Below are 21,506 nucleotides of genomic sequence, written 5' to 3'. Positions count from 1 at the left end.
TGATAACCAGCTACAAGTCAAGAAAACCTCCCAGCCTCAAAAACAAAACGTAAGTGTGCTGACCGTGCACAGAGAGGAGAGGCTGCTCTGTCCCCACGAGGAGAAACAGAAAGTCACTGCTGGGTACATGGCTGTCAGTGGAAAGCAGCCGAACTCAGGGAGGCGGGTTTCTACAAATGTGCCTGTCCGGCAGACTTAACTGATAAAAACATGCCGTTTCTCCAGGTGTTTTTCATGTTTACTACATTACCCGCTTTTAGTGTTTGTAACATACTGCATAATATCTCATTCTAAATATTTGCTTCTATACTAAAAACATTCAAAGACTCAGGTAGAAATGAAAAGGAATCAAATGGAATAAACACAACTAAAGATAATCAGCAACAGGCTTGGAGTAGGAGCCTGATACAGCACTTGGCCCAGCAGCACCAGGATCTGGGTCAACCAACAGCCCTAAAACAAACAAACCAACCAACCAACCAACACAGCAACACTGGGTAAGTCTACACAATGTCCTAGAGAAGAGTATACTCAGGGGACATCTATCAACACTCAAAACAAGGGATACACACTTACACAGTGCACTTAGAAAAAAACGTGGCACACGCCTCTAATCCCAGCAGGCGGATTTCTGAGTTCGAGGCCAGCCTGGTCTACAAAGTGAGTTTCAGGACAGCAAGGGCTACACAGAGAAAAGAAAGAAAGAAAGAAAGAAAGAAAGAAAGAAAGAAAGAGAGAGAGAGAGAGAGAGAGAGAGAGAGAGAGAGAGAGAGAGAAAGAGAGAGAGAGAGAAAGAAGAGAAGAGGAGAGGAGAGGAGAGGAGAGGAGAGGAGAGGAGAGGAGAGGAGAGGAGAGGAGAGGAGAAGAGAAGAGAAGAGAAGAGAAGAGAAGAGAAGAGAAGAGAAGAGAAGAGAAGAGAAGAGAAGAGAAGAGAAGAGAAGAGAAGAGAAGAGAAGAGAAGAGAAGAGAAGAGAAAGAGAAGAGAAACAGTTAGAAAACAGTACACCATAGTAGAACACAGAGAGCTGGAACCAGAGATTTAGGAGTTTATCCACATCTGGAGGAAAACAAACCACAGGGTTTTAAAAAGGAACCCATTCAAGTAGACAAAACCACCAAAAGATGGGGGCATGCTACCAGACCTCAGTACCAAAAGACAAAGGAGCAATGTCTGCAATCCCAGAAAACAAAAGTGTGAGTCAAGATTCTCATACTGGGTGGCTCAGCAGCAGAGTGCTTTCATAGCGGGCCCTGGGCTCCATCACCAGCACAGATACCAAAGAACAGGGTGGGGGGGGGGGGGGGGATAGGGAGTTTAGGGGGAAAGGAGAAAGAGTGAAGGAGAATAAGAAAGGAAAGGAAAGAATGGTATACTAATACCACACTCAAACATGTTTTTTTTTAATTACTGAATATGTGGCAGGAGACATGGCTCAGTGGTTAAGAGCACTGACTCCTCAACCAGAGGACCTGGGTTCAGTTCTCAGTACCCACATGGAGACTCACAACCATCTGTAAATCTAGTCCCAGGGGATCTGATGCCTTCTTCTGACCTCCATGAGCATTGCTTGAACATAGTACACTGACATTCCCTCAGGGAAAACACCCATACACAGTAAAATAATTACAACACATAAAATCTTAATAATATAAAATTTGTAAAATGTTATGAAAATCATGGTGCTGTGTTGACGAAGGAAGAGAGGCAGAGCATCAGTGTCCTCCTCTCATAACACAGACTTGAAAAGGAGGCAGGTGCAGAAGCTAGCATTTGTGTGCTCTGTTGGTAGTGGTTTTGCTTTTGTTTTGACACAGGGTGTCACTATGTATCCTTGGCTGGTCTGGAACTGGCAATATAGACCAGGCTGGCCTGAAACTCATATCAATCCACCTGCCTCTGCTTCCTGAGTGCTGACACTTAAGGCACACACTACCATTTCTAATATCCAGGGTAGCTAGTCAGAAGGACTGCTTCCAGTTGAAGGCTAGCTTCTGCTACGTGAGACCTTGTCTCACAAAGAAAAGAGGAGAAGAGAGGAAATCACTGTGGAAACATTCTGAAGGCTTTCTGTCATTGTTTTCTGTTTTCAAGCTTTAATAAATTCTCTTGTGATGAGAAATGTTTCTCCAGGTCCACAGCTGCCCCATTTTACTGCCTCATTTCGGTTCTCCCTCTCGCTGTAGTTAGCACACTTAAACATGGTCATAACCGCACACTTAGAAGAGCCTTCCTGTCCTGCCTGCAGCCGCTTTTCCAACCGCTCCCCTTTACCGTGAAGAGAAATGTGAAGTGACACTTAGAAGCATCACAATTCTTCTGCTGGCAGATCTGGGCTTTAAACAAATATATCTACTTTTACTCCCTAAGCACTTTACTACTAAAAGATTCACAACAACAGCTATCAATTCTGCAAAAGTTCTAATCATAGCTCTTCTTAAGCTAAATTCTTAAGGAGTAACTTCTACTACTTTGCATTGTTTGAGGAATAAGAATGAACTGATCAAGGAAACAGAAAGGGCAGGCAGAATCTTCAATACAAAGAGAAACTCACCGTCACGGCAGCCACTCTGCGAGGCTGGGTCACTCCGACCACTCGTCCTTCCGCTGTCCAGCCAGCTTCTGCCAGGTACTGCAAGTAGACCCACAGCTGGATTCCTATCTGATGCCACCGCCCCAAACAACCCTCCCTCCAGGTGACCCTGCACTGTGCGAAGTCACCAAGAAAGGAAACAACACAGGTATATTGAGGCATAACTGGGCAAATTATTTGACAGCCGACAGATCTCAGGCTTGGTAATGTTAGGAAGTTGCATGCATATCAAATCTGATAGCAGAACCAAGAGACAGATTAAACATGAAGACTCCCTATTTTGGAAATATAATAAATTGAAAACAACTATTAACTTTATTATTAATTTAAAAATCATAAGCTCAAAGGTTTAACAAAAATATCTGAGACAAGTAGTTCTTGAGAGGAGACGTTGATCACAGTAATGACTATCCCCAAGTTACGAAGTCCTCCAAACTGCAATCTGCTCGGCAGGACATTAGCAATGCTCACCTGTGGAATCTGGGTGCTCTTCCCACATCCTGTTTCTCCAACAATCACCACGGTCTGATAGTTTTCTACCAAGTACAAAATGTGGTTCCTAAGCTGGGAGAGAATAAAATGACATTGTAATCAACCATATCTTGTCGCAAAAGACCCAAGAAAACATACTTAAACTGTGAAATAAACTGTTTCCAGAAGAAAGTAAATTTAAAAAAAAAAAAAACTGTCAAAATGTGGTTTCATCTCTCAAGTGCCATGGTGTTGTGGTGTCAGCATGAGCCAAGATGTGTATGGAACACCTATAGAACATGTGAACTCCCAACTCTCCAATTAATGATTTTCACCTGTAAGAAGTAATACATACACTCACACTCCAAAATATAAGTAGTAATGCTGCAGGCATATTAATGTATGCACACACACATATATACACATATATACACATACACACATACAATGCATATTTAAAAACCAAGCATGAGGGTGTATTTGTAATCCTAGCACTTACAAAATAGAGACATGAGAATCAGTAATTCAAGGTCATTTTCAGGTACATCACAAATTCAATGCCAGCCTAGGTTACATGAGACCCTGGATAAAAAACATGCATACGCGATTGCGCGCGCGCGCGCACACACACACACACCAAAAAATCCAACAGTCTAAATGTTCATCACAATAAGTGTGTGGTTAAATGAAACAACTCACGATTATTTAAAGGAACAGATGTTTAACCATATCACAGATAAGAAAAGAAAGCAAGGGACGACTAGTGTGAATGATGTACGCACAGTATATGCACATGTGGTGCTGTGGTGTGCGTACGTGTGGGAAGGTATGGGTGTGCGGGCTTGTGCATGTACGAGCAACTGTGCACGTGTGCAGAAGGGCGTCAGGTGTCCTGCTCTATCAGTCTATACCTTATTCCCTTGAGACAGGGTCTCTGACTGAACCTGAACAAGGCTGAGAGTCAAGTCCCAGCCATCCTCCTGCCTCTGCCCCGCACTGGCACTTCAGTTAGCACACATGCACAGACTCAGGCCCTCATGCTTGTACAGCAGGAGCTCTTCCCAGGACCCTGGACTTGTTTTTAAAGGAGAGAGACAACAGTGTTAAATCCATGGAGGGGAGAAGGTGAGGAAAAGGGATGTGAAGAGCTCTGAGTTTTTTACAATATTTATGCATTACCTGATTAAAAATTAGACCTTATTTGGCAGTATGGAAAAGTATCAAAACCAAAGTTGACAATAAAACATCCACAGGTAATCGAGTCTCCCGTGCCCACTCAGTGGGAACAGGCCTGACTACTAAAAAGCCCCAGAAAATCCCAGTGTTCCATTTGCTTAGCTTCAGAAAGCACTTGTGAACTCGTGGCTGATTCCAGAGGTATTCCACAATGCCTCATTCAGCCGGAAACCTGCCTGGGGCTCCCTCTCTGATCAGAGGTCAGCTCATCTTTTGTCGTACCATGGAGGTGTTTGGTAGGGATAAGGGCTGGTGGGGGGCTGACAGGTTCCATCTAGCGAATAAGGTCCTACTTATTCAGGGCTTCTGGATATGTTATACCTGGATGGAGATATGCAGTCCTCAGGTCTTAATAGGAAAGTCTTCTAGGATCATTTGTTAATAATGAAGACTCCTAGCTTTAACATCAAAGCTTCTAAACACTGGAGCAGGTAGAACACAGGAACCTCCATTTATGCAAATGAACACACAAATAAAATACGATTGAAAAAGGAGAGATGGTTCAGTGGTTAAGAGCACTGACTGCTCTTCTGAAAGTCCTGAGTTCAAATCCCAGCAACCACATGGTGGCTCACAACCATCCCTGAGATTTGACTCTCTCTTCTGTTCTGAAGACAGTGTACTTACATATAATAAATAAATAAATCTTTTTAAAAAGAAAAAAAAAGTGGGGGAGAGGGAAGAGGAGGAAAACTAAGCCAGGTGGTGGTGGCGCACGCCTTTAATCCCAGCACATGGAGGCAGAGGCAAGTGGATCTCTGAGCTCGGGGCCAGCCTGGGCTACAAGGAGAGCACACACAGGATGATCCGGACAGGGCACAGCATGTGCTTTAGCCTAACATGGCCAGACAGGGCAAGGAGACAGCTGGAATGGAGACAGGGAGATGCGGGGATACTGTCACCAGGCCGTGTGACCCTGGGATTGCCCATGAGGACGGGAGTGCACATCAGACAGGGGGCTGGCAGGCATAGACGCCTTTCATAGCAGTGTCCATCCCCAGAGGGAACAGCTTCGGAGGGAAGTCAAGGGGAGACTGCCTTGGAAATGGGCCGAGGAAAGACTGGTGCTGCTTCAGTCCACTTCTGCCCACCGGGGCTGGGGAGGCTGGATCAGGCCAGGATCGTGCCATGCCTGGCTAGGCTCCACCATGAACTTCCTAAAGCTACCTTTACATTTGGTCTGAACAGGAGGAGAGGTGAGCGCCACACTGTCCTCCTCCCCAGCTCTATCCATCTTCACGTCTTTCAAGACTCCAACAGCACCCGGGCTCTGCTTAGCTCCCCATCAGTAATGTGGACCTGAGATTGATTCACTTCTCAATAGCCTCACCTTGTTTTTCGTTAAGTTTCACCTCACTTATACAATAGGTAAAAAATGATGGGCAGTGCAGAAAGGTCAGCATCTCCGTACTCAGTACACACCACTTCCTTGTACTTGGGTAGTTCAAGTCGGCCACCTTATAAACACCACACGGGTGACCTCACCCAGCCTCACAGCAATCCTACGGGGCAGGTGCTATTAACCCATATCACAGATAAGGAAATGAAAGCTTACAGTGGTGAAGCAAGGTCACCCAGCACGTGTCTGGTGAAACAGGGAGGGACCCTGAAGTCTATTCCAGAGTCAGGACACTTCATCATGACTCAAAAACGGCGCCCCTCAGTGGTGGGGAAGCAATGGTCATCTCACGTCCTGAGGGTCCCACCCAGTCCCAGTCACATACAAGGGATAACTCTAGTCACCTGAGGAAAAGCCTAGACACAATTAGGTCAACTAAAATGTCTACGGTCACCTGAAACTCCAACCAAGGCAACTTAGCTAAATTAAGGCTGCCGTTCCACATCTATGTGGAGAAAGAACACATTATTAGAAGGGTGTCTCCAGCAGTGTCTATGTGAAAGGATCCCCAAGACTTAGTGGGGCTGGTAGCACAGCAACTCAGGAGACTGAGGCAAGAAGATCCTAAGTTCAAAGCCAGCCTGGACTAGTAGACAGTGAGTTCAAGGCCAGTCTAAGCAATGTGGCAAGACCCTGTCTCAAAACAAAAAATAAAAGAAGTGTTAGGGATATGACACAGCTCAGGGGTTGAACACTTGATGGCACATCTTGGATTAAATCCTCAGCACCACAAAAAAAAAAAGGAAAAAGGAAAAACAACCAAACAAACCTTGTCAGCGTCCACACAGCTCTGCCCAGCAGGAAGGCCAGCACACATGCTGCTGGCCATGCCACACAAGTCATTCCAGAGACACTGCACGGAGGCAAAGCTCAAACCTCAGAGGCTGCAGAGGCTGAAATCAGCATTCACCAACAACAGTTAGTCACCTGTGAGCCTACCTTCTGACTGCAAGGGGACCAGCCATGTGAGGCTGCCAAGAGATCCATCAACAGTGTCCAGGGGTCGGAAGGACTTCAGTGAGGAAAAAAAGGTTCTCAGTGTGCTCAAGTTCATGCACTGGGCCTCTAGGAAGCTGGGTATGCGCCATCTCACCTACACTCACAATGCGGAGTGTCTGCTAACCCCATCTCACCTACACTCACGATGCGGAGTGTCTGCTAACCCCATCTCACCTACGCTCACGATGCGGAGTGTCTGCTAACCCCATCTCACCTACACTCACGATGCGGAGTGTCTGCTAACCCCATCTCACCTACGCTCACGATGCGGAGTGTCTGCTAACGCCATCTCACCTACGCTCACGATGCGGAGTGTCTGCTAACCCCATCTCACCTACACTCACGATGCGGAGTGTCTGCTAACCCCATCTCACCTACGCTCACAATGCGGAGTGTCTGCTAACCCCATCTCACCTACACTCACGATGCGGAGTGTCTGCTAACCCCATCTCACCTACACTCAAAGCGGAGTGTCTGCTAACCCCATCTCACCTACACTCACAAAGCAGAGTGTCTGCTAACCCCATATCACCTACACTCACGACGCAGAGTGTCTGCTAACCCCATCTCACCTACGCTCACAATGCGGAGTGTCTGCTAACCCCATCTCACCTACACTCACAATGCGGAGTGTCTGCTAACCCCAGAAATCCCAACACAGTCTCATTGAGGATTAAGAGTACCAAAAAATCTCTTCCAAAGACACTCTTAAACTACCAGTTAACACTGTTAAATACATCTTTTAAAAGAAAGCAAAAATTGGCCATATGTTGATAACATGTTGACTTAGAAGTTCACTGTGGGGCTGGAGAGATGGCTCAGCGGGTAAGAGCACTGACTGCTCTTCCGAAGGTCCTGAGTTCAATTCCCAGCAACCACATGGTGGCTCACAACCACCTGTAATGAGATCTGACTCCCTCTTCTGGTGTGTCTGAAGACAGCTACAGTGTACTCATATAAATAAAATAAATAAATCTTTAAAAAAAAAAAAGAAGAAGAAGAAGAAGTAGTTCACTGTGTCATTTTCTGCATCAGAAATTGTTCATAACTCAAAACAATGGAAAGGAAAAAAGAAATGCCTTCCTGATCCTTCCCATTTCCTAATATGCAAGATCTAAGAAAAAAGTCTTCAGGCCTTCCCAGTCTTAAAGCGGGTGTGTTCTCTGCCCTCATCTCTTCCCCCTCTCCCCCTCTCCCCACGCATACACACGAATGCGCATGCACACACCCACATGCGTATATGCACACACGAGAATGGGGTAGGCTCCTGTAACACTATAACTTGTGGAACCGTTCAGTGACAGCCCCTTCAGTGACAAGCTCACGGTGAATCACAGGCACGCAGTACCTTGAACACGGGCAGCTTCTGCCGCTGCTGCTCTATAGAAAGGGCAGCGTAGGGATTGTAAATGATGGTTGTCCCAGAGTTCTCGGTGACACTTTGTCTCTCTTCAGAAATGCTGACACCTGGCCCTTCTGTACCTGTAGCAGAAAAAAAAAAGTTTTTCAGATTCTGGGTGTTAAACAGAAAAGAGTGTGTAAAAGTTATACATTTTCAAAGACAGATAAACAAAGAAAACAATGCTTTTGATTTCAAATTTATAAAACTTTGGAGTTTTAAAACATTAAAAAAATAATAAAAAATAAAAGCTAGGGAGGCGCCTAACAGAACACAAGAAAGAGTCCAGTGCAGAGTCTAGAACAAAGGACAGGGCGGTCCTACTGGGCCATCTAGAACTGGGTACTACCATACTGAACAGAGTGAAAGAAACCCAGTGGGACTCTGCCAAAGACAAAGCCTGTGGGCCAGAACCTCCAGGCCAAGGGGTAGTTTCTCCACAGGATGCTGATGGCCCAGAGTTCAGCCCGCAGGTGACTGCCAGCACCCATGCACAAGACAAGACAGACTGTGGAATGTTTCGGGGCACGCCCTGTTCTAAGCACTAGAAAGCAGCCCTGGGCAGCACAGATGCAGACTGGCCCTCAGGGATTCGCTGCCTCCCAGTAACTTGGTATACTAAGAACGACAGCTAAGCGTCACGGAGTGCACTGAAAGGGACTTGGAGCTCCAGGGTGTGCTGTGCACGGCAGTGAGAGGTTCTTTACATTGGACCACGGGGGACGCACATCCCCCTTAGATGGAAGGCCTACCCTGATGCAACTGCCCACAACTAGGGTAGTCATATGGGAAATGGCAGTCCAAGAAACATTGCAGGGCAGATTAAAATGCAGACAGTCACAGCATCTTGCCCAGAACAATGACAAATCAAGAAAGCAGATCTCATGGAGAAAGAAGTATAGGTCCCATATGGTCAGCTTTTCCTTCTTCTCGTCTTGTCTCTGTGAGCCAAGGACAGAACTAGGTTAAGATACGGCTGGAGAGATGGCTTAGTGGTAAAGAGCACTTGCTCCTCTTGCAGAGGACCCAGGTTCAGTTCCCAGTACCCTCATGGTAGCTCACAACCATCCGTAACTCCAGTTCCACAGAATCTGTCACCAGGCATTCACATGGTGCAGACACACATGCAATCCAAACTCACACAAATAGAAATAATACTCTCTAAAAAGTTAATTAATTAAAAGATAGCAATGGGCTGGAGAGATAGCTCAGTAGCTAAAAGCAGTTGCTTCTCTTGCAGAGGACCTGGGTTGAGTTCCTAGCACACACAACCATCTGTCCATTAACTCCAGCTCCAGAGGGCCTAACGCCCCCTTCTGGCTCCATGAGGACTAAGCACATGCATAGTGCACATACACACATGTAGGCAAACACTCAAAATACAAAATAAAAATGAATCTTCTGGGTTTTGTTTGGTTGTTCTTTTCAAGGGTTTCTCTGTGTAGCTCTGGCTGTCCTGGAGCTCACTCAGATCAGGCTGGCCTCAAACTCAGAGATCCAACAGCCTCTGCCTCCCAACTGCTGGGATTAAAGACCTGTGTGAGCTTCCCTCTGGAAAAAAGCTGAACAGAAGATGCTGGGTCTGCAGACTCCTAGAAGCAAGTTCAAAGCTCAGCAGCTTTCTTCTCCAGCCCTGTTCCAGGTACTTCCAGGAATGCAGCTTCCAAAAAGCCGTAAGTGGGCCACTGCCACATCTGCCAAATGCTAATCTCCCTTCAACCAGAGAAGAAAGAGCAGGGCCTGGACCAAAGCCTGGGCTGGAAAGCAGATGTCATGGGCTCCTGTTTCTATTGCTACATCCCACTTCCCAACTCAAACTAAGGCAGAGAACACTGGATCCTCTTCTGCCCTGTTTTTGTTCAGAATACCCCTCTTCTCAAACCATTAAACCATGCCATTATGTCTGAGTACGTGAACACTGTTCCTGGGAGGTCTGCATCCTCCCACACACTGGTTCCCAGCCCTCCTGGGGCGCTCCTGTCTCTAACCTACAGCTGTTAGGACTTTAACAAGAACAGCTGCTGTACACATACCCGAGCTTTTCTTCTCCTTACAAAAGACTCCATTCAGACACACACACACACACACACACACACACACACACACACACACACACACACGGAACCCCAGGCTGCTTACCCGCCCCACAGCCCACTCTGTTTGTGGCAGGTTTTAAATTGGGAGTGTGTGCCATGCTTAAGGAAGTAGCATTTTTGCAATTCTCGAAAACCATTAATGCTTTCATTTACCCATCTGTAAAACACGGCTGATAAGAGCACCCAACTCAGAATCCCTTCCAGCATGGATGCTGGGAACTAACTGTGGGTTCTCTGCAAGAACACCAAGTGCTCTGACCACTGAGCCATCTCTCCAGCCCTACAGCACAATTCTTACCATGAATCAAGTGGGGGAAAAATCCTCAAGCAGCTCAATAAAGCTTTTGCAAGGCACAAGGACAGCCACCATTAAATACTTACTGAGTGAGAAAATGAAAAGGGACAGGCCCCTCTGACCCATGTGTGTCAGAGAATAAAGTGAACATTCTTTTCTGGGAAAACCTCAGGCAGAACACACAAGACCAGTATACCACACTACTAAGTTAGAGATCACAAACCAGTCATTTAAGCTCTCCATTTACACTATGACTAAACAGTTTTAAGTGGTTACTGTCTTGTTGACTTGTGATGGGGAGATGGTTCTTGTCAGTTTGGTCTTAGTAGACCGGGTCTTGCTGTGTACCTCAGGATAGCCTGAAATTCACTACAAATTCCAGGCTAACCTTGAGCTTTCAATTCTCCTGCCTCAGGCCTCCCAAGTGTTGGAAATACAGGCATGTACCACTACACTCAGAAAAATATGTCAGGCTGGAGAGATGGCTCATGGGTTAAGAGCACTGTCTGCTCTTCCAGAGGTCCTGAGTTCAATTCCCAGTAACACATGGTGGCTCTCAACCATGTAACAGGATCTGATTCCCTCTTCTGAAGATAACTACAGTGTACTCATATACATAAAGTAAGTAAATAATTATTTTAAAAAGGGAGGGCTAGAGAGATGGCTCAGTGATTAAGAGAACTGACTTCTCTTCCAGAGGACCTGAGTTCAATTCCCAGCAACCAAATGATGGCTCATAACCAGATAAATAAATAAGTAAATAAATAAATCTTTAAGAAAAATATTTCTTTTTTTGTTTTGTTTTTAAAGATTTATGTATTTTATGTGTATGAGTACACTGTAGCTGCAGTCACACCAGAAGAGGACGTCGGATCCCATTACAGATGGTTGTTAACCACCGTGTGGTTGCTGGGAGTTGAACTCAGGACCCCTGGAAGAGCAGTCAGTGCTCTTAACCACTGAGCCATCTCTCCAGACCCAAGAAAAATATTTCATTTAAAACATCAATCAAATTTTTCCCATTTGAGAGCCAAGTTTGGCCAAGGGTCTGTAATCCCAGCTACTCAGAAGCCTACCACAGGAGGATCACAAGGTTAGAGCCTGCCTAGGCTAAGAGGAAGACCCTGTCTTAAAAAAAAAAATCAACAACTCTGAGCCCATACAACAACAGTCAAGCTGAGTGTGGTAATGCATATGGAAGTTCCAGTGTATACGTCTCTCCAGTATACACAACCCTCAGTCCACCACATATTAGTCCATTACACACCTTCCTTATGCAGTTTGCCTAAAAGGCCCCTGTAGTTATCAGGACATGCCTGTGATTCCAAGATCTGACCTTACACTTAGCTCCAACCACCTCCCTGACCTGCATTTCCCACAACCCATTTCATCTGGAACTTTTTGCTCCTCTGTGAGAATACCAACTCATCACAGAGATGTTATTACGAGCTGATAAGATGCTGTAAGTGAAAGTGAATTCCCAGGGTTCCGGACTCACTGGAGCTACTCAAATCTCAGTGAATGAAAGCTGTATACCTGGGCCCCAAAAAGTGGATCCCCAACTTTGAGGCATGCTAGAAGCCCCCCAAATGTTTAAAAATACTGCTACCTAGTTCCTGATTTTTTGACAATAATAACAAAAGGATTGATTTTTTTTTTTAAATTTTCCAAGTGATTCAACAATACAGCAAAATTTGAAACCCACTTACCTAGGCCATCACCCCATCAAGGCCCCACTGAACTAGGCAGTCACCCTGTCCAGAACACAAGATTATCACTGTCTTTACTTTCTCTTCTCTTTACCTCTAAGGTATCTAACGGGCCCCTCCTGTCAGCTCCCAGGCTAGACCTGAGGTTCAACATCCATCCTGGATTTTAGTAGCAACCTCTCTTAGAGTAGCCTTCTTAACCATATCACTGCTGGGGTTAAAGCAGGGAAACCTTTTTTTTTAAATTTACCTGTAGTGAGTGTGTGTGTGTGTGTGTGAGAGAGAGAGAGAGAGAGAGAGAGAGAGAGAGCGAGCAAGCACATGTATGGAGATCAAAGGACAATTTTGTGGAGTCGCTCTATCCACCATTACATGACTTATGAGGATCAAGCTGGTGCCCTAAGGCTCTCACAGAGAGCACCCTTGCCTCTGAGCCATCTCACTGGCCCAGAAGCTCAGATTCTTTAACTCTTGAAAGACATTTCAAGATGAAGTCCCTTCCTACCTTTCCAGCACCATCTCCTGCCACACCCCAAATATACCCACATATACCATCACAGTACTCCATACTGGGGGTTTGGGGACATCCTTAATACACAAATCCTTTCAATGGCCTGGAGAGCCATTCTCTACCTCACCATAAACAAGCCATAACAAACTTGTTTCAGCGCTCAGTGTTCGCTCCAAAACCATTACCATCTCTACGACGCAGCCAATTCTTCACACTGCACTTTCCCTCCCTCTCCTATACCTTAATACAATTATAATAGCTGTGTACCTAGCACCACGGGTGTTTTGTGCATTGTCTCATTTAATCCTCACAGCAATCCTATTATGACAAATGACCGATAAGGAAGCAGAGACTTGGAGCACTTGTGTGGCTCTGCAAGTCACCCAGGCAGGGAAGGCACTGCAGTCCAGTACTTGAGGCCATCTTCCTTACAGCACCCCTCTGCCTTGCTTAGCATTCTTCTCATGGACACGTAACTTGGAGAGCACACCTTGAGAGCTGAGCCCAGGCATGTACGTGTTCACGACCTGACTGACGACAGAAGTGTACTCTCGATACAGTAATGGACTAAACAATGGGACAGACTTGTAGAACAGTTCAGAACAGTTCCAGGTTCTTTAACCAAAATGGTACCCGGGTCTGAGTTTTGGCAATTTATCCAAGCCTCTATTAGACTTAACTCTTTGGTCTGCTGGTTAACTCTTGAATAAGTTGGTAACTCATTACTTACTGGGGTGGACAATCAGCTGATGCCTGAAAATGCTGAGTCATGAAAGTGACAAACGAGAGAGTCAGGGTATGTCTTTGTGACCCTGGCTGTCCTGGAATATACACCAGACTGGCCTCAAATTCAAGAGATCCTCCTGCCTCTGCCTCCCAAGTGTTGGGATTACAGCCATGGACTACCATATCCAGTTCAGATTTAAAAAAAAAAAAATAATTATGTGTCACCTTCATGAGTTTATTTCTCTAACACTTAGGCACATGGTCAGATTTCCAGGGAGCATCTAAAACACTCTTTAAAAGCTGTCCCTTGTTGCCTTTTCTGTCTCAAACTATCATCATCACAATATAATGTATACACCCAGATCTTCTGGAGTGCAGGTAGAGGAGAAAAAAAGAAAATGTGTAAAAAAGTAAGGGCAGAGGCTGGTACCAGTTAAGAAACAGTGTTTTGGTTTAGCTTGGTTTGGTTTAGTTTATAAGAAAAGCGTGAACAAAAGGCGCATCCTACACAGATCATGGTCTGGTATTTCAACAAGAACCCGACCTGAGAAAATGCAAAAACAAAAGATGGTGACTTGTTAGCCTACAAAACAGGAAAAGTGACAGCCACTAGGAAGGAGGGCGTTCACTTTGTGGTAAACATTCAGAGTGGGCAAGACCTACCCTAAAACACTGGAATACATTTTCTCTTTTATGAGCCATTAAGTCGGACTACGTACTCCCCCTACTCCACGCCCACGGGACAGGTGTTCGTATTCCGCCCACTTCCCAGGTGAGGGGAGCGATGTTCTGAGGGATGGGGGCAGAGTTCAAGGTTCTCCATCTACTGATGCAAGGCAGAGAGGCAGCCTTGAACCTGGGCGCTCTGACTCCATAACCCAAGCTTCTAAGCCACTGAGCTGCACTGCCTCTCGAGCCCCAATGCTGCCCCAGGACTTCAGCAAGATACACACGGGCGCTTCAGGACTCTACATCTCAAGAGGTGCCGAGGAGGCTAAGAAACTCCAACAAGGTCACCCAGAGTTTCCGCCCAGCTTAGGGAGGCCTTTGACTTCCTCCGGACCACCGTGGGCTGCAGCATCCTTGCGCGCGGAGGAGTGGTGCCCAGCCCTCCCCCGGTCAGGCCCACGGGTGGGTCCCCAGGCCGAAAGTCATGTCCGGGCATCTACCCAGGCTCCCTGCCCTGCCTTACCCGGTTTCCAGAATTTCACTGGTCCCAAGGGCGCAGCCATGCTGGGGTGAAAGGTCACGAAGAAGACTCCGCCCCTCTAGACCCGCGCGAGTCCCTCCGGGCTCAAGGGGCGTGGCCCGCCAGCAGCCTCCGCGGGGGCTGCGGGGGGCGGGTAGAGCGAAAAGAAGCCACGCCTTCCGGCAACACCCCCCCCCCCCACTATGGATCACGTGATCGCAGCTCGCTTTGGCTTGCCTTTGAGGGCCTCTCCTTGGCCCACGTGATGCCGCGCGGCCATATTGTCTCTCGGATTGGCTGCTCTACCCTGCTTGGACACTCTGGGTTGCCACTAACTTCTAGGAATGCGCTGCTGTGTTCCCAGGCTGTCACTCACCAGCGTTAAGAGTGTGAGCAGAGGCTGGGTTTCCCCGGTGAACTGAGAGATGCTCGTGTTTACATGCTATCGCAGCTGCGTCTCTTTTAGTCTCCTATTTTCATACTGAGAGATAATAGCGGTAACGACCTCCTGCGTCTGATGATTCAGTTAATGCTGCTGTGTTCCCTGGAACTGTAGCTTCTTGTTTCCCAGGCGAGGGTGGGGCTGGGTAAACTGTAAATGAATAAACGCTGGATAAACAGAATGATGCTTATTATCAGCAAGTAAAGCCGAAATGATACAGGCAACTTGTGGTCTTCAGAGAAATGTCGCAAAGTGGGAACGCAGGAGCACATTGGGCCGGAAGATGAGACTAGAAATCAGATCAGTGAGGCCAGTGCATTCACCCAGTGTTCCCTCCAAGGCAACCGTTTATAAATCAAATGCTCTTTTTCTACCTCCCCATCCCCCACCCCCACCTCCCGCACATCAAGTCATTGCAGGACTAGGTGCATCCTCTCCCACTAAGACAAGACAAGTCAGCCCAGTTAGGGGAATGGGCTCTGCAGGCAGGCAACAGACTCGGGGATAGCCCCTGCTCCAGTTGTTGGGGGACTCTGCATCAGATACAGCCCATGCTCGCTCTTTGGTTGGTAGTTCAGTCCCTGAGAGCCCCCAAGGGTCCAGGTTAGTTGACTCTGGTGGTCTTCCTTTGGAGGCCCTGTCCTCTTCTGGGCCCTCAGTCCTTCCCCCAACTCTTCCACACACTCCTCCCCCACTCCCACCCCCATCCTCAAGCTCCATTTAATATTTGGCTGTGGGTCTCTGCATCTGTTTCCATCCTCTACTGGATGGAACAGTTGTGCTGGGCTCAAGGAAGCCACAAATTAAGAGGCTTTAAAATCTATACATTTTTAGAGCTCCAAAAGAAAATGCTTCATTCTTTGAGGGAAATGGCAAATTACGGAAAGCGTTGGAAACAAGTAACCCTGATTCAGAATCCTTAGCTTGCCCATCACCTGGCTGACATTTAAGCTCAGTTGTAAACTGAGCTTTAAAGAAGTGTTAAAGGAGATGAGGGGCAGAGGACCTAACACAGTGCAAGACACTGCAGGCACTAGGTCGGAATCGGCTCTCATTAGCTCAACTGCCAGGGCAAATATACCACACGAGCAAAATCTGAGTTTATGTCACGTTCGTTTCTAGATTTGATTTGTTTCCTTAATAATTAAATGAAGTTCAGCACATGCTAATCCTTCTGTGGAGAATGCTTCACCCCTGCTTTAGATCCTTGAAGGAGCAGCTCCAAGACCTCTCTCCTTCCACTATCAAACATTCCCCCTGTAGAGTAGGACTTGCAAGCCGATTTTACCCTAAGACTTGTGCAATTGAACTAAAGTTAATCTGCCTCTCTTTTTATGCTGGGAATTCCTTTTTTAAAATAATTTTATGTATATGATTTTGCCTACATGTAGGTGTATTTTTTTATATTTTCATTAAAGTCCTTCATATAGAAAATAACATTTATACATGAAAAACGCCTTTGTAGCCAGGCGGTAGTGGTGCACGCCTCTAATCCCAGCACTTGGGAGGCAGAGGATGGTGGATTTCTGAGTTCGAGGCCAGCCTGATCTACAGAGTGAGTTCCAGGACAGCCAGGGCTATACAGAGAAACCCTGTCTCAAAAAAACTAAAACAAGAAAGAAAGAAAAATGCCTTTGTAGACATTATGGATGCAAGTGGTAGAAAACCAATATCAGGTCAGTAGAAATGCTTCGTGCAGCAGGCGTGGTGACTTGCACCTGTAACCCTAGCACTGGGAAAGCTAAGGCAGGAGGATCCCCAAGAGTTTATGGCCAGGTTGGGGCTACATAATGAGATCCAGGCCAGCATGGGCTACAGGGTGAGACTAGCATAATGAATAAAAGTAGTTCATAGATATTAAAAAGTCTATGAGTATCTGACCGAAAGACATCAGGACATGTGACATAGCCAGAACTCTGTGTTCTGCTGCCTTCTCTCTCAGGTGTAATGGGGTGACAAGATAGCCAAATCAATGTCTCAAATCTTTTTAGCATCAGACATTTCAAAAGAAAATTCTCTGGTAAAGCCATCTCTATCTGCCCTGTGTATCCATCCCTGAATCAATCAGTGGTGCGAGAGAATATGATGGACTGATTTGCTGAGGACTAGATCACATGTCCCAGCCCCAGGGCCAAGTCCAGCCAGCCTCACTAGAACCACAAAGAGCACTGGAGACAGGATGGCTCCTCACAAATCTTGGCACGTTTATCTAAGGATTAATGAACGAGGCTAAAATGATCTGTCTACTGCACCCAATCATATATCCTTGCACTACAGCAGCTAGCTCTTAAAGAAACCAGACCAGACAGATGTCCCCTAAAGAGATGGTTCATAGAACTGCTTTCCACAATTGTGCTGTGCCAGGATTTCCTGTTGAGAATCCAAGGTGGGCCTTCTGCAGTTGTGGTCCCACAGACAACTGTGCCAGTGTTGGCTTTGTACACCCGTGATGATGTTCACATTCATATTGCCATAAGCAAAAGTGTTCACCCACTTTAGGGATCTGAGTGCAGAGTTGTGAAGAGATCCACAGGAAAGACACTCAGCAGATAACCACAGGAAACTGTATTGTGCTGTGTGCTGGGTAGTCATGTGTCAACTTGATACGAGCTAGAGAGCGAACTTCAATTGAGAGAATGCCTCAATAAGATCTGGCTGTAAGGCATTTTCTTAATTACTGATTGGTGGGGAGGGGCCCAGCCTATTGTGGGTGGTGCCACACCTGGGCCGGTGGTTCTGGGTTCTATAAGAAAGTCAGGAGGAGCAAGCCAGTAAGCAGCACACCTACATGACCTCTCCATCAGCTCCTGCCTCCAGGTTCCTGCCCTGCTTGAGTTTCTGTCCTGACTTCCTTTGATGATGAACAATGATATGGAAGTGTAAGCCACATAAACCCTTTCCTCCCCACATTGCTTTGGTCATGGTGCCTCATTACAGCAAGAGAAACCTTAAGTCACGATGGCTTCAGTAGCCTGTGGTTCTGGGGAGCCAGATGGGTTGGGAAGGCTTCCTTAGGCCTGCGAGATACTTTCTGACTAGCTTCAAAACTGGGACACTCCTGAAAGGGAGTGTTAGAGAGATGGGACCTGGGGATAAGAGGCAAACAGGCAGTGCCAGGCAAACTGGGGCACCTATCTAGGTTTGTAGCCCAGTGAAACCAGGTTTACCTGAATGCACTCAGTATAAAGTTCACTTATACAGAACCCTTCCGGGTACAGTCACCTCATGGCTTCCCAAGATGACCCCTGAGGAGTTCAGAATTAACTTTTTTGTTGGATTTTGAGACAGGACCTCATGGAGCTCAGGCTGCCTTCCAACTCACTGTGTAGCCAAGGATGGTCCTAAACTCACAATTCTGCCCTCACCTCCCAAGTACGGAAATGACAGCGTGCACCACCACACTGAATTTATAGTGCTGGGAACCAAACCCCATTTTTCATGTGTGTTACACAAGTGTTCTACCAACTGAACATCTCTAGTCCTCCACGGCAATATTTTAATGAGAAGATCCTTGTAAGAAATATGTGTATTCCCTCAATAGCAGGAATAATTGTTTTGCTTCACCTTGTAGACACTGAATGGTGCTTCTAAGCCAGGTTCCTATGGCTTGGCTAATGGAGAATGTAAATTTACATGTTTCCCTACATAAGTCTTACATGTCTGAGCAGGCACTCTTAGCTTCAAGCATGATTCTGTTGTGTGTCCCCTAACCTTGACTCTTTCATGAAACTTTTGTGTTACATGAACCTGTAGATTAGGTTTTAAATTTTTAAATTACTTTTACTTACTGGGAGCAAGCACATTTGTGCCACAGCATTCCAGCAGACATTAGAGGACAAATTGTGAGGCTTGGTGGATTCCTAGAATTGAACTCAGGTAGTCAGACTGGGCAGAAAGCACTTTTATCCACTAGGCCGCCTGTGCCACCTGGTCTTGGGTTTTCTTGTTAGCCACTTTAAATCCCTTTGTTAAAAAGCAACTCTAGCCACACTGCCCACACAGGTGTGGTAGCCATCTCAATGGATTCTTTATTTTATGAGAGGATGTCGATACTGAAGATTGGGTCTAAAAACTAACTCAAACCAGGCGTGGTGGCTCTTGCCTTTAATCCCAGCACTCGGGAGGCAGAGGTAGGTGGATTTCTGAGTTCGAGGCCAGCCTGGTCTACAAAGTGAGTTCCAGGACAGCCAGAGCTATACAGAGAAACCCTGTCTCGAAAAAAACAAACAAACAAACAAAAAACAAACAAACAAAAAAACCAAACAAACCTAACTCAAGTCATCAGTGACGAAAAGAAATTATGCTGTACTTATGCATTGAATATTTGATAGAGAAGTGTTATGAGTGGTAGTTAGGTATAATAGTTGTATTACGATTATGTCTTTTAAAGGTATTATGTGTACCATGTGGGTGGGTGCCTGTGGAGATCAAGAGTCATTGGATTCCCTGGAACCGGAGATAAGGTTGTTTGTAAACAAAATATGTAACCAAATCTGGGCTCTCTAGAAACAACCAATACTCTAACCGCTGAGCCATCTCTCTGGCCATTTCTTTGTTGCTGCTGTTGTTATGTTTGTTTTGTTTTGAGGAAGTTATCCTTTAGAGCTAAATGCTGGTTGAAAATGTAGCTCAGTGGTAGATCACTTGTGTGGCATGTGTGACCTCTGGTTTCATCCGAGCACTGGGGGGAAGACTGCAATATAGCCTAAATATTTACAGCTCAGTCTGCACTGGCTGATTAGGATATCAGAGAGAGGGCACGAGAATTCTCACCTTGGTACTTACCCTCCTCTTTTTCGGGACTGAAGCCAATAATCAGCTCTCCGCTGTGGAGGGGAGCCCATGCCAGTTATTTAACCTAGAGCCTTGCACATGCTAGACCTATCATTGAACTATACAGTCACTCCTAAGCACACCAGCAGACTCAGATCACACGTAGGCAGCTTCGGTGGTACTTTCCAGATTGAAGGCTTGGGTGCGTCCTGAGACTGAATGATTTTCTTCGGATTCCATCTATCTCGTGTTCCTATTTGATTTCTGCTGACTTAGAGGACAGTTGCGCACAAGTGCGTTTCACTGAACAAGTACTCCCTAGCCAGAGAAATTCACTGGTACTTAACTGTAGTGGGTTGGCCTAATACTGCTTGTATTCTAATGCTAATTTGGGGCCCCCCAAGACACTGAGTGAATTGTGATTGCTAAATAAAGACGCCAAAAGCTAATACATGGGGCTGAGGTTTTGGCTGACTTCACAAGAGAGGACAAGGAGGAAAAAGCTGCCATGGGATAAGGATCAAGAGACAGTGGTCCCAAGGGCTGCCCAATTGGAGCTGAGAGCAGCCCAGATGAAACATAGTATATTAAGTAATAACTTGGGGTTAGCGATAGGATCGTAGATTCTAACAGCATGGAGAGTAGGCAGTTGCCCAGCTATTGTGCTCCATAAGATATCTTAAAAATATAAAAGCTGTGTGTGTGTTTTTATCCAGGTATTCAATAACCAAAGGTGGGGTAGAAACCCCAGGCCAGGATTTTTAATATTTACTACTACAACTTACCTCAGATGGGTACTCTGAATAAAACATTTCTATTGGTTTAGAATGTCTCAAAAAAGGTGTGTGTGTGTGTGTCTGTGTGTGTGTAGGTGTATTTGTGTGCAGATGGGTGTGCACATGGAAGCCAAAGAATAACTGCTATTCCTCTTTTTTTTTTTTCTTTTTCAGACACAATCACTGGCTTGAAATTCATTGGGTAGGCTAGGCTGGTCAGCCAGTAACCCATCTGCCTGCCTCACCGGCACCAGGATGTCATGAGCCCATCGGGACATTTATGTGGGTTCTTGTGGTTGCAAAGCAAGCACTTTGACTCATGTTCATATGGTGTGTGTATGTGTGCATGTGTGTACTGCTGTGTGTGTATATACATCCATGGGGAGCACACAGGTCACTGTCAGGTTACTTCCTACTTTGTTTTTACAGTTTTATATTTTTCGTATGTGCCATAGCACATGTGTGGAAATCAGATGCCTTGCAGGCATCAGTTACCTCCTCCCACCACCTGAGTCCCAGGGATCAAAGTCTGGTCATCAGGTTTGACAGCAAATGCTCTGACCCGCTCAGCAGCCTTTGCCAGTTCCACACACATTTTTAGAGACTGGACCAGCTGACTGGGGTTAGACCAGCTGGCTACCAAGCCCCAGGAATCCTCCTCCTGTCTCTACCTCCCCAGCACTGGGATTCCAGGTGCAGGGCGCCATATCTGGCTTGCCACACACATCCTCATGCTTAGACAGCACTTTAGCAAATAAGCCATCTCCAAGCACTGACTGCTCTTCTGAAGGTCCTGAGTTCAAATTCCAGCAACCACATGGTAGCTCACAACCATCTGTAATGAGATCTGACGCCATCTGAATGGATGTCTGATGACAGCTACAGAGTATTTTA

General features: G+C 46.1%; 1 protein-coding gene across 8 annotated transcripts in view; it reads right to left on the bottom strand.

Moving 5' to 3' along the window:
• Dhx35 (DEAH (Asp-Glu-Ala-His) box polypeptide 35) overlaps positions 1–14,808 on the bottom strand; it is a 63,476-nt gene extending 48,668 nt beyond the window's left edge. For 4 of the 8 annotated variants that reach the window (XR_003953722.1, XR_866343.3, XM_017319264.2 and 1 more), the window contains exons 1-4: positions 14,625–14,808; positions 8,045–8,178; positions 3,063–3,155; positions 2,553–2,630 (exon numbers count right to left, since the gene is read on the bottom strand). Coding sequence is in view for 4 of the 8 variants with exons in the window: in XM_017319264.2 (XP_017174753.1) it covers positions 2,553–2,630; positions 3,063–3,155; positions 8,045–8,178; positions 14,625–14,664 (345 nt within the window). In the remaining 4 variants the exon portion in view is untranslated. The remainder of the gene's footprint in view (positions 1–2,552; positions 2,631–3,062; positions 3,156–8,044; positions 8,179–14,624) is intronic. The other 4 variants (NM_001291144.1, NM_001372513.1, NM_145742.2 and 1 more) reach the window with 2 other exon arrangements.
• Between the last annotated feature and the right edge of the window lie 6,698 nt (positions 14,809–21,506).

The sequence above is a fragment of the Mus musculus genome, chromosome 2 (genome assembly GCF_000001635.26).
Source record: "Mus musculus strain C57BL/6J chromosome 2, GRCm38.p6 C57BL/6J".
Lineage (NCBI taxonomy): Eukaryota > Metazoa > Chordata > Mammalia > Rodentia > Muridae > Mus > Mus musculus.
The sequence above is the reverse complement of the archived record's forward strand: the minus strand, read 5'-3'. Positions and strand labels throughout refer to the sequence as shown.